Source organism: Bos indicus, chromosome 5 (assembly GCF_029378745.1).
Source record: "Bos indicus isolate NIAB-ARS_2022 breed Sahiwal x Tharparkar chromosome 5, NIAB-ARS_B.indTharparkar_mat_pri_1.0, whole genome shotgun sequence".
Taxonomy (NCBI): domain Eukaryota; kingdom Metazoa; phylum Chordata; class Mammalia; order Artiodactyla; family Bovidae; genus Bos; species Bos indicus.
Window position 1 is genome coordinate 120,343,559 of NC_091764.1, and position 12,743 is coordinate 120,356,301.

At 56.5% G+C, this 12,743-nt stretch overlaps 2 protein-coding genes across 4 annotated transcripts in view; one reads left to right on the forward strand and one right to left on the reverse strand.

Annotated features, from left to right (window-relative positions):
• The first annotated feature begins 3,252 nt into the window (after positions 1–3,252).
• On the forward strand, positions 3,253–6,807 carry KLHDC7B (kelch domain containing 7B). The gene has a single exon (XM_070788801.1). It carries the CDS (start codon positions 3,253–3,255, stop codon positions 6,703–6,705), a length of 3,453 nt encoding a protein of 1,150 aa, XP_070644902.1. The 3' UTR covers positions 6,706–6,807.
• A 766-nt stretch (positions 6,808–7,573) lies between these two features.
• The window catches only part of SYCE3 (synaptonemal complex central element protein 3), a 30,594-nt gene continuing 25,424 nt past the window's right edge, over positions 7,574–12,743 (reverse strand). The window contains exon 3 of one of the 3 annotated variants that reach the window (XM_070790694.1): positions 7,574–7,939. In XM_070790694.1, coding sequence (XP_070646795.1) covers positions 7,782–7,939 — 158 coding nt within the window. In that variant the 3' untranslated portion in view covers positions 7,574–7,781. The remainder of the gene's footprint in view (positions 7,940–12,743) is intronic. The other 2 variants (XM_070790696.1, XM_070790695.1) reach the window with 2 other exon arrangements.

The following is a 12,743-nucleotide window of genomic DNA, read 5'->3' on the forward strand; positions in this document are numbered from 1 at the left end:
TTTTTTTTCCCCAGACCTGGAAAAAAAAAGTTGTGTGGAAACGCATGTTCTCTTCATCATTCTCATATTGTTGAATGCTTATGTGTTTAAGTTTTTCCATTACAAGTAACATTGTGTTATCTTTTATTTTATTTTCTTTTGCATAAACATTTCCCCCACTCAGATGGATTCCTTAAGAGGTATACCCTGTTTGGTACGACTGTTAAATCTTAGATTTGTATTTTCTAAGCCCTAAATGTTATTCTAGGTTTATTTACATGTACATACTCTTAACATAAACACATATGATCTTATGGGCTTCCCGGGTGGAACTAGTGTTAAAGAGCCCGCCTGCCAATTAGGGGACGTAAGAGACACAGGTTCTGTCCCTGGGTCAGGAAGATCCCTTGGAGAAGGGAATGGCAGCTCACTTCAGTGTTCTTGCCTAGAGAATCCCATGGACAGAGGAGCCTGGCAGGCAACAGTCTATTGGGTCACAAAGCGTCAGAAATGACTTAGCACACATGCATGCATATAATGTTCTTTGGTTTATATCATCTCTGATTAAACGATCTTTCTTGACTTTAAAAAAGTCCAATAATAGAAAAACCCTGCATTTAGTGGAGCTTGCTGCTCTCTACTGCCTTCTTTATGTCAGCCACCCATCTGCAGTTGGCTGTCCCGTGGAGTTATGCCCCCATCTCACCAGGCTTTCCTCCAGCACACGTTTCAGAAAGGCGCCATGTGCTTCTCTGCTGGGTGCCATCCATCGTGCTCTGGGCTCCGTAACCCAGCAGTGGGGGGTCTTCCTGGGTGCTGCCACGGATCAGCTCCCATGGGGATGGACGTCCCCACCTCTCAGGCCCTCAGTGTCCATTGGCAGGCAGATGACTGCCTCCATCCTTGTTTTGTGTCATTTCTGAGGAAACAGGATCTCTGGGTCCATAGGCCCAAGTCCCTCTATTCCTTGGAGGGACTAGGTCAGGGGTCCTGCCGCACAGGCGATGAGGAACAGAGCTCTAAGGAGGCCACTGCAGGCCAGACTTGCCCGGGGCCCATTTCCTTGATCTCTATTTTTACCTCGATGGGCATCTGTGCTAGTTAAGCCATGATGGCACAACCAGAACAGTTATGCACGCATCCCAATTTCTGTGGGTGACCCCGCGTGCTTCTGAAGTTCTGTCACCTTTCCAGCAGTGCCGCATCTTTACTCTCTCTGAAAAGATAAGAGGGTAATACTTCCACTGTTTGGAAGGTGACATGCCTCCAGGCACTTTCCCACAGGGAGTTTCTCCTTGCAGGGCAGGGCTTGCCTTGATCTGGGTTTTCAAAAGTCAGGTGTTTCCTTTCCCCAGGGGAGGGGCCTGGACCCTTCCTCGGCCAGCTGTGCCTCTGGGACCTGTCCCGGGCCTCAGCACCTCGTGAAGCTGGTGTCCTAAGGCACCCCTGGTGGACACGTCTGCTCTCTGACCGCAGCCTGGCGCTCAGACGATGGCACGGTCTTCCGGTGCTGGGTGGAGAGGTCTGGTGGGTACTGCATGGCCTGTACTGAGGTGCAGATGCAGGCATCATCTCCATCCTTGCAAGGTCGTTGGACCCCAAACTTAACCCAGACACAGAGCCTGGGGCCAGGACAGAGAATGAGGGTGGCACCCAGAAGACCGTCCCCCCGCCTGAGGTCCACCTTAAGGCAGGGCCCCTTGCTCCCTCTGTCACTTAATACGCCTGGGGTGGGGAGGGGGGAGAGCACGGGTGGGTGAGACACCTGAGGCTCAGCAGGGCCCGGGCGGGGTGCCAGGGACAGGACTTGGCCCTCTTGCCACCTGAGTTAGGGAGAGTCCTCTGCTGCCAGCAACGAACAAGCACTTGTCACGAGGTGCCTGCCTTTGTCCCAGGAGCTCCAGGCTCTTTCCATGTCTGGCCCCAGCTGGCACCTATCCTGAGATTTACTCCTTGGCTGAAGAGAGGAACAGATGGAGGAGACAAGCCTTGTGCCCTGAGAGGCCACGTGCTGCAGGGGGCCTGAGTCCCGGAGAGGAGGGAGGGGCGCGGTGAGAGGAGGCTGGAGGGACCAGGCTGATGGGGTGCTGGGGCCAGAGTGGTGTCCTGGAGGCTCCAGGGCTGGCCAGAGGGACCTCTGGCAGTCGAGATGGCCCAGAGAGCCCAGGAGGCTCTGGAAGGTTGCGATGAGCCAGGCCAATAAAGAGGAAAACACAACTTTTGGATCTTCCTTACTTTGTCCACTCATTACTCTTGATGGCTGCTGCTGCTGCTGCTGCTGCTAAGTCGCTTCAGTCGTGTTCGACTCTGTGCGACCCCAGAGACGGCAGCCCACCAGGCTCCCCCGTCCCTGGGATTCTCCAGGCAAGAACACTGGAGTGGGTTGCCATTTCCTTCTCCAATGCATGTAAGTGAAAAGTGAAAGTGAATTTGCTCAGTTCTGTCCGACTCTTAACGACCCCATGGACTGCAGCCTACCAGGCTCCTCCGTCCATGGGATTTTCCAGGCAAGAGTACTGGAGTGGGGTGCCATTGCCTTCTCTGATGCCTTTTGACAATGGTCCCATCTCTGAACTCAAGGTCGAGAGGGTCCAGAGGCAGCTGGATGGAGGGGACCAAGAGCCACTCTCCTGAGTACCCTGTCCCCAGGAGCGGGGCCACGGCTTCACGCCTGCGTCCCTCCTCGCTGCCCATCTGCGTGTGAACCGAGCTCGGGGCTCAGGACCCCCACCTCATCCCTCTCCTCAGGGAGACGCCCCCACCCCTGCAGAGTGGAACGGTCTTCTCGGGTTCCTGGTAACTTCATCAGGGCCTCATCGTGTTGCTGCAGCTACAGATAACATCTCCCTGTGGGTAACTCTTCCCTGGCAGAGCCCCCGAGACTGGCCCGAGCTCAGCGAAGGGACCCGGGGTGAGGGTCTGTTGGGCAGAACGCGTGGCTGGGCTGCCGGGGCAGTACTGATGGGCACTGCCATCCGCCCCTGGACCCACAGAAAGAGGGAGGGGCAGGGGCGGGGTGGGGGTGGGGAGGCCCGAGCTCCTGGAGCTGCAGGGGGGGTGTGCTGACCCCCCGCTCGACGAAGGCCCACCCTCCCGGGTCCGCGGCGCGCCCGCAGGCACAGCCTCCTTAGCCAGGCAGCCCTCTTGGCGGGGCACGTCGCGGGCCCATCTGCGCGGCACCCGGGCTGCATCCGGCCTGAAGCCCGAGTGTTGCGTAGCACGTAGCTCCCAGCCTGCTGCCCGGCGCCTCTCGCCGGGTCGGCGGCCCAGACCATGGCCCAGAGCGCCTCAGAGGCTGGCGGCCTCGCCTGGGGTTGGGACGGGGACGCGGACGAAGACTGGGAGGACGCCGCGCTGACCCTGCTGGCCCTGGCCGTGGTGGCCGCCACGGCACTGGCTCTGCACTGGTTTGGCTCTGCGCAGGACCAGGAGGCGGGGGGACCGGCATCCACAGCCCTCCGCCCTTCGCAGGTGGAAGCAGCTGGGCCAGCCCTACCCGCGAAGCACAAGGTCAGTGGCGCTGTTGAGGGTCACAGCTCAGTGCAGGGAAAGCCAGGCCCTCCAGGACATGGCCAGGGGAGTCCAGCTGCAGCGGGCGCCCAGGATCAGGAGCCCCTGGGCGGCGGGAGTCTGGCTGCCGCAGCCTCCCCTCCCCTTAAGACGCCAGCGGGGGAGGGGGCCAGTGGAGGGGTCTTGGGACCCCCTGAAACCCTCCGACGTAAAGGGAAGGAGGCTCACAGGTCAGGCTCTGCTCTCCCGTGTGGGAGCAAAGGTGAAGGGTCATCTGCACCCCTCCTGATACACTTCACCCCCCGGGATCCTGGCAGAGAAGTGGAGGTGTGGGGGGAGGCAGGGGGTGTCCGAGGCACGGCCCCTGACCACAGGATTGGTCGGGACAGTCGCCCCTGGCAACAAGGGCGGGGGTCACCTGCCTCGAGGGGGCAGAGCCCCGGCAGCCGGTGGGGGCAGGTGGACTCAGGACGGAGCGGCTATCGCCGGCGAAAGCTGGACGCCCTGTCTCTGGGCTCTGTGGTGAGCGTGTGGGATGCTGTGGGTGCAGCCAGCTGCCTGCCCTCAGGCTCCCAGGGGCTCCTGTTCCCCCAGGAGCCGCCCCCATTGTGCAGCCTGCAGACTAGGCCCTTGATGGGTGTCTCAGAGAGGGGGCTTGGGGAGAGCAGCCCCCAAGCCACCCGAGGCCTAGCTCTAGACTCGGGAGCCACAGCTGGTGAGAACAAGGAGGCTGCGACCCTGGCCCCCAGGGAGTCCCAGGAGCCCCAAGCCGCCACGGAGGGCTGGCCCTGGGTGAGGAGGGAGGTCCTGGTCACCGGGAGCTTCAGCCAGGCCCTGGGCCCTGTGAGCCTATCACCAGAGGGGCCACAGGGGGGACACCCCTCCTTGTCCCTAGTGCAGAGGCCCACAGAGGCCTGCACTGTGGGACAGGCTGGGGCGAATGGCTCTGGAGATCACATTTTCTTCAGTTCAGAAGACAAAGGAGGGACAAAGGAGCAAGGGGGCCACAGCATTAGAGAAGGGAGAGGGTACCTGCGAGGCCAGGTGGCCTGTGGTTCTGCAGACATTTGCAGCTGCATCTCCTCCCCTAGTTCCTCAGCCACGACCCCGCCGTGCACCCCTAAACCCCTCCCACCCCCAGGGTCCCCACCTGTAGCACACGCCCGCCCCAGTCTCGGACCTGGAGCCCCGATTCCTCCGATCTCCTCTCCTTCAGACTCTTTGCCCCTCAGAGTGAGCCAGAGTCCTGCTGCAGGGTCCTCCTCCCCAGCGCCGACCCCTGCCCCGACAGGTGCCCCTCCTCCAGCACCATCCGCTGCCCCTGCCGCAGCTGCAGCCCCCGTGCCTGCTAGCGGATCGAGGCTTGCATCTCGGGAGCCCAGTGTGGTTCTCTGCAAGGACCATCAGCAGGGACAGCTCTCAACCAGCTGGGGAAACCTTATTTCAATGGTTCTCAGGAGTCACCCCTTTCCCAGGCCAGAGAGGCCCCAAGGGAGAGCCCCAAGGGCCGCTCTGGAGGGCCCCAGCCATCCGGGCGCAGCCTTATCCTCTGAGAACAGAGAGTCGGCTGCTCCCCCAGAGGAGGACAGGCATGGTGCAGAGGATCTGGCCACAAGGGCGGGTCCAGGGGGCCTGGAGGAGGCTGGAGCTCGGCCACAGCAGAGTCACACTGAGACCGAGGGGGCTGCTGCTGAAGGCACCCCCTCAGGCCCGAGAGGGGACAGAACCGAGGAGAAATATCCAGACTCGCTGCTGCAGGGAGCCACAGAGCCCATAGCCCCTTCGCCGCTCCCGGAGCAGACCCAGCCTGGCTCTTCATCCTCCTTGGCTACAAGGCAGGACCCCCAGCCAGTCCCGCCGTCCCGGAAACGCAGCTTGTGTGAAATGTCCCAGAGCCCCAAGCAGGAGGCCAGCCGGGTGGCGCCTGGGGCGGGGCCCCGCCCTTCAGGCCACAGGCAGGGCCTCGGGGAGAAGCAGGAGGAGGCCCGGAAACTCATGATGTTTCTGCAGAGGCCAGGAGGCTGGGGGGTGGCAGAGGGGCCCCGAAAGTCCAGGGCCTCCGTGGTGGCTCTGCCGCGATGGCTGGACCTGGGCAGTTGCCTGGAGGCACTGGCCTTTGCCCAGCAGCACGGGGACCCTGGCTTGGCCCAGGAAACCTATGCCTGGATGAGCGACAATCTGCTTCACGTGCTGAGAGACCCGAGCCTCTACCGGCAGCTGAGTGGGGCTGACCGGGAGCGCATCGTGAGCCTGCGCACCAGCCGTGGCCCAGCAGTGCTGGGGGCCCTGGTGCTGCCGGGCCTCTACAGGGCGAGCCGCTCTGAGCTCACACGGGGCTCCCCTGCGGCGGAGGCTCTTGCCGTGGGGCCCGCGGCCCTGCCTCCCCCTGCATACCTGCACGTGTTCCACCCTGGAGAGAACTCCTGGCGGCCCCTGACCAAGGTGCCCCAGGAGGCCCCGCTGCGAGGCTGCGGCCTCTGCACTCTGCACAACTACCTGTTCCTGGCGGGGGGCGTCCGTGGGTCTGGCGCCGAGGCTGTCTGCTGCAACGAGGTGTTCTGCTACAACCCTCTGACCAACATCTGGAGCCAGGTGCGGCCCATGCAGCAGGCGCGCGCCCAGCTGAAACTAGTGGCCCTGGATGGGCTGCTCTACGCCATCGGGGGCGAGTGCCTGTACAGCATGGAGTGCTACGACCCGCGTACGGACGCCTGGAGCCCCCGCGCGCCCCTCCCTGCGGGTGCCTTCCCCGTGGCTCACGACGCTGTGGCCTGCCAGGGGGACATCTACGTCACCGGGGGCCATCTCTTCCACCGGCTGCTCAGGTACCGGCCCACAAAGGATGCGTGGGATGAGTGCCCCTACAGTGCCAGCCACCGGCGGTCCAGCGACATGGTGGCTCTGGGGGGCTTCCTGTATCGCTTTGACCTTCTGCGGGGCGTGGGCGCCGCGGTGATGCGCTACAACACCGTGACGAGCTCCTGGAGCCGGGCTGCCTCCTTGCCACTGCCTGCCCCCGCCCCGCTGCGCTGCGCCGTGCTGGGCAACACGATCTACTGCCTCAACCACCAAGTCACAGCCACCTTCACCGTCTCCGAGGGGACCGCCCAGTTCCAGGCCAAGGAGCTGCAGCCTTTCCCCCTGGAGACCAAAGGGGTCCTCTGCCCGTTCACCCTGACTCTTCCTGCCAGGGGCCCACTGCAGACTGCCCTCTGACTGGCTGCTCTCCCGGGAGACCTTGGGGCAGGTCTGACAGGCGGGAGGCGCCCTGGGAGGAGGCTGCGGTGCAGAACCTTCTGCTGCTGTTCCTGGGATGACTTTCCTTTTCTGTTCTAATGAGCCTCCTGACTCCCCCCTTCCAGCCCCCCTTCCTCTGTGCCTGCTCCCCTCAGAGCCCCAGCCCTCAGTGCCTGGGAGCTGGTTGCTGGCACCTTACTTCCCACCGGGCCCAAGCTGCTTCCTGTTTAACCCTTCCCTGGCTGCCTGGGGCCTCAGCCCACTCACCCATCCATCCCCCAGGCAGAGACCCTCTCACAGTATCACCCTACTGCCTGACCTGACCCGGGGGCTCCAGGCCAGGCAAGGAGCACTCAAGGGGGTGAGAAGGGAGACCAGAGGAGTCCCCAGGGCTTTCTACCTGGCCTGAGGCCTCCAGAGTCTGGCTGGTTCTATGTTGGACAGCTCTGAAGCCCTCTTTTGTCTAACTGACCTCAAGGCTGAGAACCCTTGTCTGTGAGTGTCCTCCTGGCGGTAACCCCCGCCCAGACCCTCGCCCAGGCCAGCCAGGACCACTCAGCTCACACCCCTCTGCAGCTTGGTGCAGTCTCTCCCTCTGGTTCAGCCCCTGCAGGAGCCTGCCCCCCTTTCCACCAGCCCCTCATTCGCCGTGTGGATGAGACATCTACCATGGCTTTTCCCGTCTGAAATGGGGCCGTGAGAACGTAGGGGCACACCCGAGTGCCCAGCACAGCGCCCCAGACACGCAGCCGAGTAACGACGTTCTCCCCAGCCCTTTGGAATTCACTGTGGGAAGGCAAATAAACGCGCCTGAACGCCGCCCGTGTCCCGCCTGTCCGGCTCCTTTTCCCTTGTTCTCAGTTCAGCGCCACTAGTACTGAGCCCTCTGCTTCATCAGAGCGTCTGCGTCTCGCCCGTCTCATGTGCTGCTGACAGGGCCTGAATGCAGCTGGGTGAGACAGAAAGGATCCTGAGGTGCTTGAAAATAAGTTTATTGAGAAACAAGCTCTGTGCCCAGGCCGTGAGTTGGGGTCGCTGTGGTTCCGCCCGGGGGCCTACTGCGCGCGCTTGGCCTCACTGAGCAGCTCCTGCCACTTCTTTTCCATCTCCTCCTTGCAGTTGAGGAAGGCGTCCTCCAGCCGCCGCATGGACTCCGCCAGCGCGGGGTTGGTGCGCATCACCACCATGTCGTAGGCCATCCACGTGGCCTGCACTGCAACAGCCAGACAGGCCCTGGTCAGACCACGGGGGCGGCTGCAGCGCTGGGCCCCCTGGCGAGGGCTGGGTGCCTCTGCTCACGCCCGGCATCCTGGGACAAGACGCGCTGAGCCACCCAGCTACTCTAAGGAGAGAAAGCGGGTCGGCCATGTGTCAGAGGGCTCATAACAACCCCTATTAAATCTCCTCTCTACACAGAGCAGGAACGAACCTTCCCTAATCTCACCAAGTCTTAACTTCGGAATACACTAGCCCACAACACTAAAAGGTTGGATGGCAGTATGACGTGAAATGTTAGGAAAGATTAAACACGGGTCCTTACCCATCTGCAGTTCACAGCTAGTGGTTGCAGGGTGACTGCCAAGAAGTGCTCCTCCACCCAAGCTCACATGCTCAGGTAGGGCTGACCACTCCCATTCCTGCGAGGCCTGAGCCTCAGGTTTTCTCATGCTCATAGGCCTGGGATGCCTGCCCGCCTCCGCCAGGACACCCCTCCGCTTTCACTAAGGCCAGTCCAGGGGCTCCTCCTTTCGTGGAGGTTTGCATGTTCATGTTAGGTGTCCTTTGGTACTCACCACTGGACTGACCGACTGTCTTTCCCTCTGAGAGCAACTGGAGGGCAGCGCCCCGGGCCTGTAGGTGAACCTGCGCTTCCTGTGCAAATCCAGTGCTGTGTAGAAACTGCACCTCACCCCTTCCCTCACCTCACCCCTTCCCTCTGAGCACTCGCGTGCTTCTCCCCCTTAGACCTATGAATAGGAGGGTCATCTCTGCAGCAAACACATCCCCTTAGAACTTCTGGCTGGGCTAAAAAAAGCTGGATACTTTGGGGAACTATATCCTTCAGGAAATTAACCAGAGGAGAGACAGGCAGGGAATCCCCCGGCAGTTCAGGGTTAGGATTCTGTACTTTCACTGCCGAGGGTGCAAGTTCAACCCTTGGTCAGGGAACTACGATCCTGCAAGCTGTATGGTGCTGCTGAAAAAAGAAAAAATAGGCGGATGATTAATGACAAATGCACACGTATGTCTACACGCAACACAGGTGAGCAGCGTGACAGACCTGAGGTTTCACAGAGAGCGGCAGCCGTGTGGCTGGGGAAACAGCGTTAGAGGAGGTGCATGCAGCGCACCTCGGCAGACACAGGGCACGTGATGCCTGCCAGCACAGGGGCCCTCCGGCTTCTGGAAGCAAGACTCACTTGGGACACCTGTTACATGCAGACAGCTGGGCCCTCTCAAAGCTCAAAGAGGTTCTTATGTAGTGCGCTGAGGATGGTGCCCCGGAACCTGCATCTTAACAAGCATCCTGGGTAATTCTGTGCAGGAAGCTCGCAGACCATCATGTCAGCCACCTGGACAGCAGGTGGAGCATGGACCTGAGGCCAAGACTCTCTACTCACTGGCCGTGTGACCTGGAGTCAGAGAGTTCAACTACTAACCTCATCTCCTCACACGTCAAGGCCGGACAACGTCCGGATCTCATGGCTTGCTGTGAAGATTAAATGGATGATGTATGTAAACTGCCTCGCACATATTAAGTGCTCAAGAAAGGAGAAACTCCCCTCTTCTCTCAAGAAATAAAAAAAAAAAAAGAAAGAAAGGAGAAACTCCTACTATAAAATAAATAAGTGAGGTATTCAGGACAGAGAACTAGGGTGGGTAAAACAAAACGAAACAAAAAATTAGCTCACAGAAAAGAATCTCATACAGACCTACACAGCAGCTGAAATTATAGCCTTGAGTTTCCTGAGGCCAAAGCAGAGAAGGAAACACGCTCAGTTTCAAAATTTAGTGATGGGACTTCCCTGGTAGTGCAGTGGATAAGAATCCGCCTGCCAATGCAGGGTTCGAGCCCTGCTCTGGGGAGAGTCCACATGTCTTGGGATGACTAAGTTTGTGTGCCACAAGCACTGACCTGCACTTTGGAGCCTGCGCACTGCGACTACTGAGCCCATGTGCTGCAGTTCTGAAGCCTGCGTGCCCGGCCTGACTCTGCTACAAGAGAAGCCACCACAATGAAAAGTTTGCGCACTGCGACAAGAGTAGCCCCTGCTTGCCACACCTAGAGGGAGCCAAAGCAAAGCAAGGAAGACCCAGTACAGCCAAAAATAAATAAATAAAAATATTTTTTAAAATGCTGAAAATTATTTTTTAAAAAGATTCAGTGAGCATAAAATAAAAACAAACCCATTGTTTATGGCACTTTTATCCTAAGAAAGAATTTTCCTATAGGCATATTTCATAAGAGGTATGTAATATAGTTGAAAATGTCCTTGACAACATCCCTACTTTAAATACAAAGAGGGACTTTCCCAGTGGTCCAGAGGCTAAGACTCTACGCTCCCAATGTAGGCAGCCCAGGTTCAATCCCTGATCAAGGAACTAGATCCTACATGCCATGCCGAAACTAAAGATCCTGCATGCTGAAACTAAGACCCAGCATAGCCAAATAAATAAATTAAAAAAAATACAAAGATATTCTCCTGTGTCAACCATTGTAATCACTGGTAAAAGAAAGCTGGAGGCACAGCACCAAAGCGCACTTCAGAAAAGGTGATTCAGTGAGACACGGAAACACCGTATCGAGTGCATGGCTCTCTGTAATTTGATCCAAGGGAAAAACAGTATAGATAGGAAGACTCACAATTATCCACAAGTCCTTCAGAAATGTGTCTCCTGAGTTTTTCGTTCATTCAGTATCTACTGAGCGCTTGCTCTGTGTTGGCGTTTCACTAAGGCAGCCCTGATGACACAGCAGGCTACAAGGGTGGACACATCCTGCGCTCAGGAGCATCTATGCTGGTTGTGGTGGGAGGACACAGATAATAAACACACAACACAACTACACACTGTGAAAGGAACTACAGAGGAAACAAGCAGCATGTATTGTGACAGAGAAATGAGGTAGGAAAGCCTTATTTTAGACCAGGTAGTGAGGGCAGGCCCTCTCAGGGGGCTTTTGGTAAGGCCAGCAGAGTAGCAAAGCCAAGATGCTATCTCTGGTTCAGTTCACTTCAGTCGCTCAGTAGTGTACGACTCTTTGCAACCACGTGGACTGTAGCACACCAGGCTTCCCCATCCATCACCAACTCCCAGAGCCTGGTCAAACTCATGTCCGTGGAGTCAGTGATGCCATCCAACCATCTCATCCTCTGTTGTCCCCTTCTCCTCCTGCCCTCAATCTTTCCCAGAATCAGGGTCTTTTTCAATGAGTCAGTTCTTCACATCAGGTGTGTCAAAGTATTGAAGCTTCAGTATCAGCATCAGTCCTTCCAATGAATATTCAGGACTGAGTTTTTTTTTTTAGGATTGACTGGTTTGATCTCCTTGCAGTCCAAGGGACCCTCAAGAGTCTTCTCCACCACCACCATTCAAAAGCATCAATTCTTCAGTACTCAGCCTTCTTTATGGTCCAACTCTCACATCCATCCATGACTACTGGAAAAACCATAGCTTTGACTAGATGGACTTTTGCTGGCAAAGTAATGTATCTGCTTTTTAACATGCTGTCTAGGTTGGTTATAGATTTTCTTCGAGGGAGCAAGCATCTTTTAATTTCAAGTCTGCAGTCACCATCTGCAGTGATTTTGGAGCCCAAGAAAATAAAGTCTGTCACTGTTTCCATTGTTTTCCATTCCCCATCTATTTGCCATTAAGTGATGGGACTGGATGCTATGATTTTAGTTTTTTGGATGCTGAGTTTTAAGCCAGCATTTTCACTCTCCTCTTTCACTTTCATCAAGAGGTTCTTCAGTTCCTCTTCATTTTCTGCCATAAGGGTGGTGTTATCTGCATATCTGAGGTTATTGATATTTCTCCCAGCAGGCTTGATTCCAGCTTGTGCTTCATCCAGCCCAGCATTTCACATGATGTACTCTGCATATAAGTTAAATAAGTAGGGTGACAATATACAGCCTTGTCGTACTCTTTCCCAGTTTGGAACCAGTCTGTTGTTCCATGTCCGGTTCTAACTGTTGCTTCTTGACCTGCGTACAGGTTTCTCAGGAGGCAGGTAAGATGATATGGTATTCCCATCTCTTGAAGAATGTTCCACGGTTTGTTGTGATCCACACAGTCAAAGGCTTTGGCATAGTCAATAAAGCAGAAGTAGACTTTTTTTGGAATTCTCTTGCTTTTTGTATGATCCAACATTGTTGGCAATTTGATCTCTGGTTCCTCTGCCTTTTCTAAATCCAGCTTGAACAGGTGGAGGTTCTCAGTTCATGTACTGTTGAAGCCTATCTTGGGAGAATTTTGAACATTACTTTGCTAGTGTGTGACATGAGTGCAATTGTGTGGTAGTTTGAACATTCTTTGGCATTGCCTTTCTTTGGGATTGGAATGAAATCTGACCTTTTCCAGTTCTGTGGTCACTGCTGAGTTTTCCAAATTTGCTGGCATATTGAGTGCAGCACTTTAATAGCACCATCTTTTAGCATTTGAAATAGCTCAACTGGAATTTCATCACCTCCACTAGCTTTGTTTGTAATGATGCTTCCTAAGGCCCACTTGACTTCTCATTCCAGGATGTCTGGCTCTAGGTGAGTGTGAGTGATCACACCATTGTGGTTATCTGGGTCATGAGGATCTTTTTTGTACAGTTCTTCTGTGTATTCTTGCTGCCTCTTCTTAATATCGTCTGCTTCTGTTAGGTCCATACCATTTCTGTCCTTTATTGTGCCCATATTTGTATGAAGTGCTCCCTTGGCATCTCTAATTTTCTTGAAGAGATCTGAAGTCTAGTCCTGTCTCTGAGAGGCTAGTCAGGGCTCAGCCATGCACTCTGACCACCCGGT

Bases quoted from the DNA above. Each gene is read 5' to 3' on its own strand.
- KLHDC7B (XM_070788801.1), top strand. From the start codon at position 3,253: ATGGCCCAGAGCGCCTCAGAGGCTGGCGGCCTCGCCTGGGGTTGGGAC.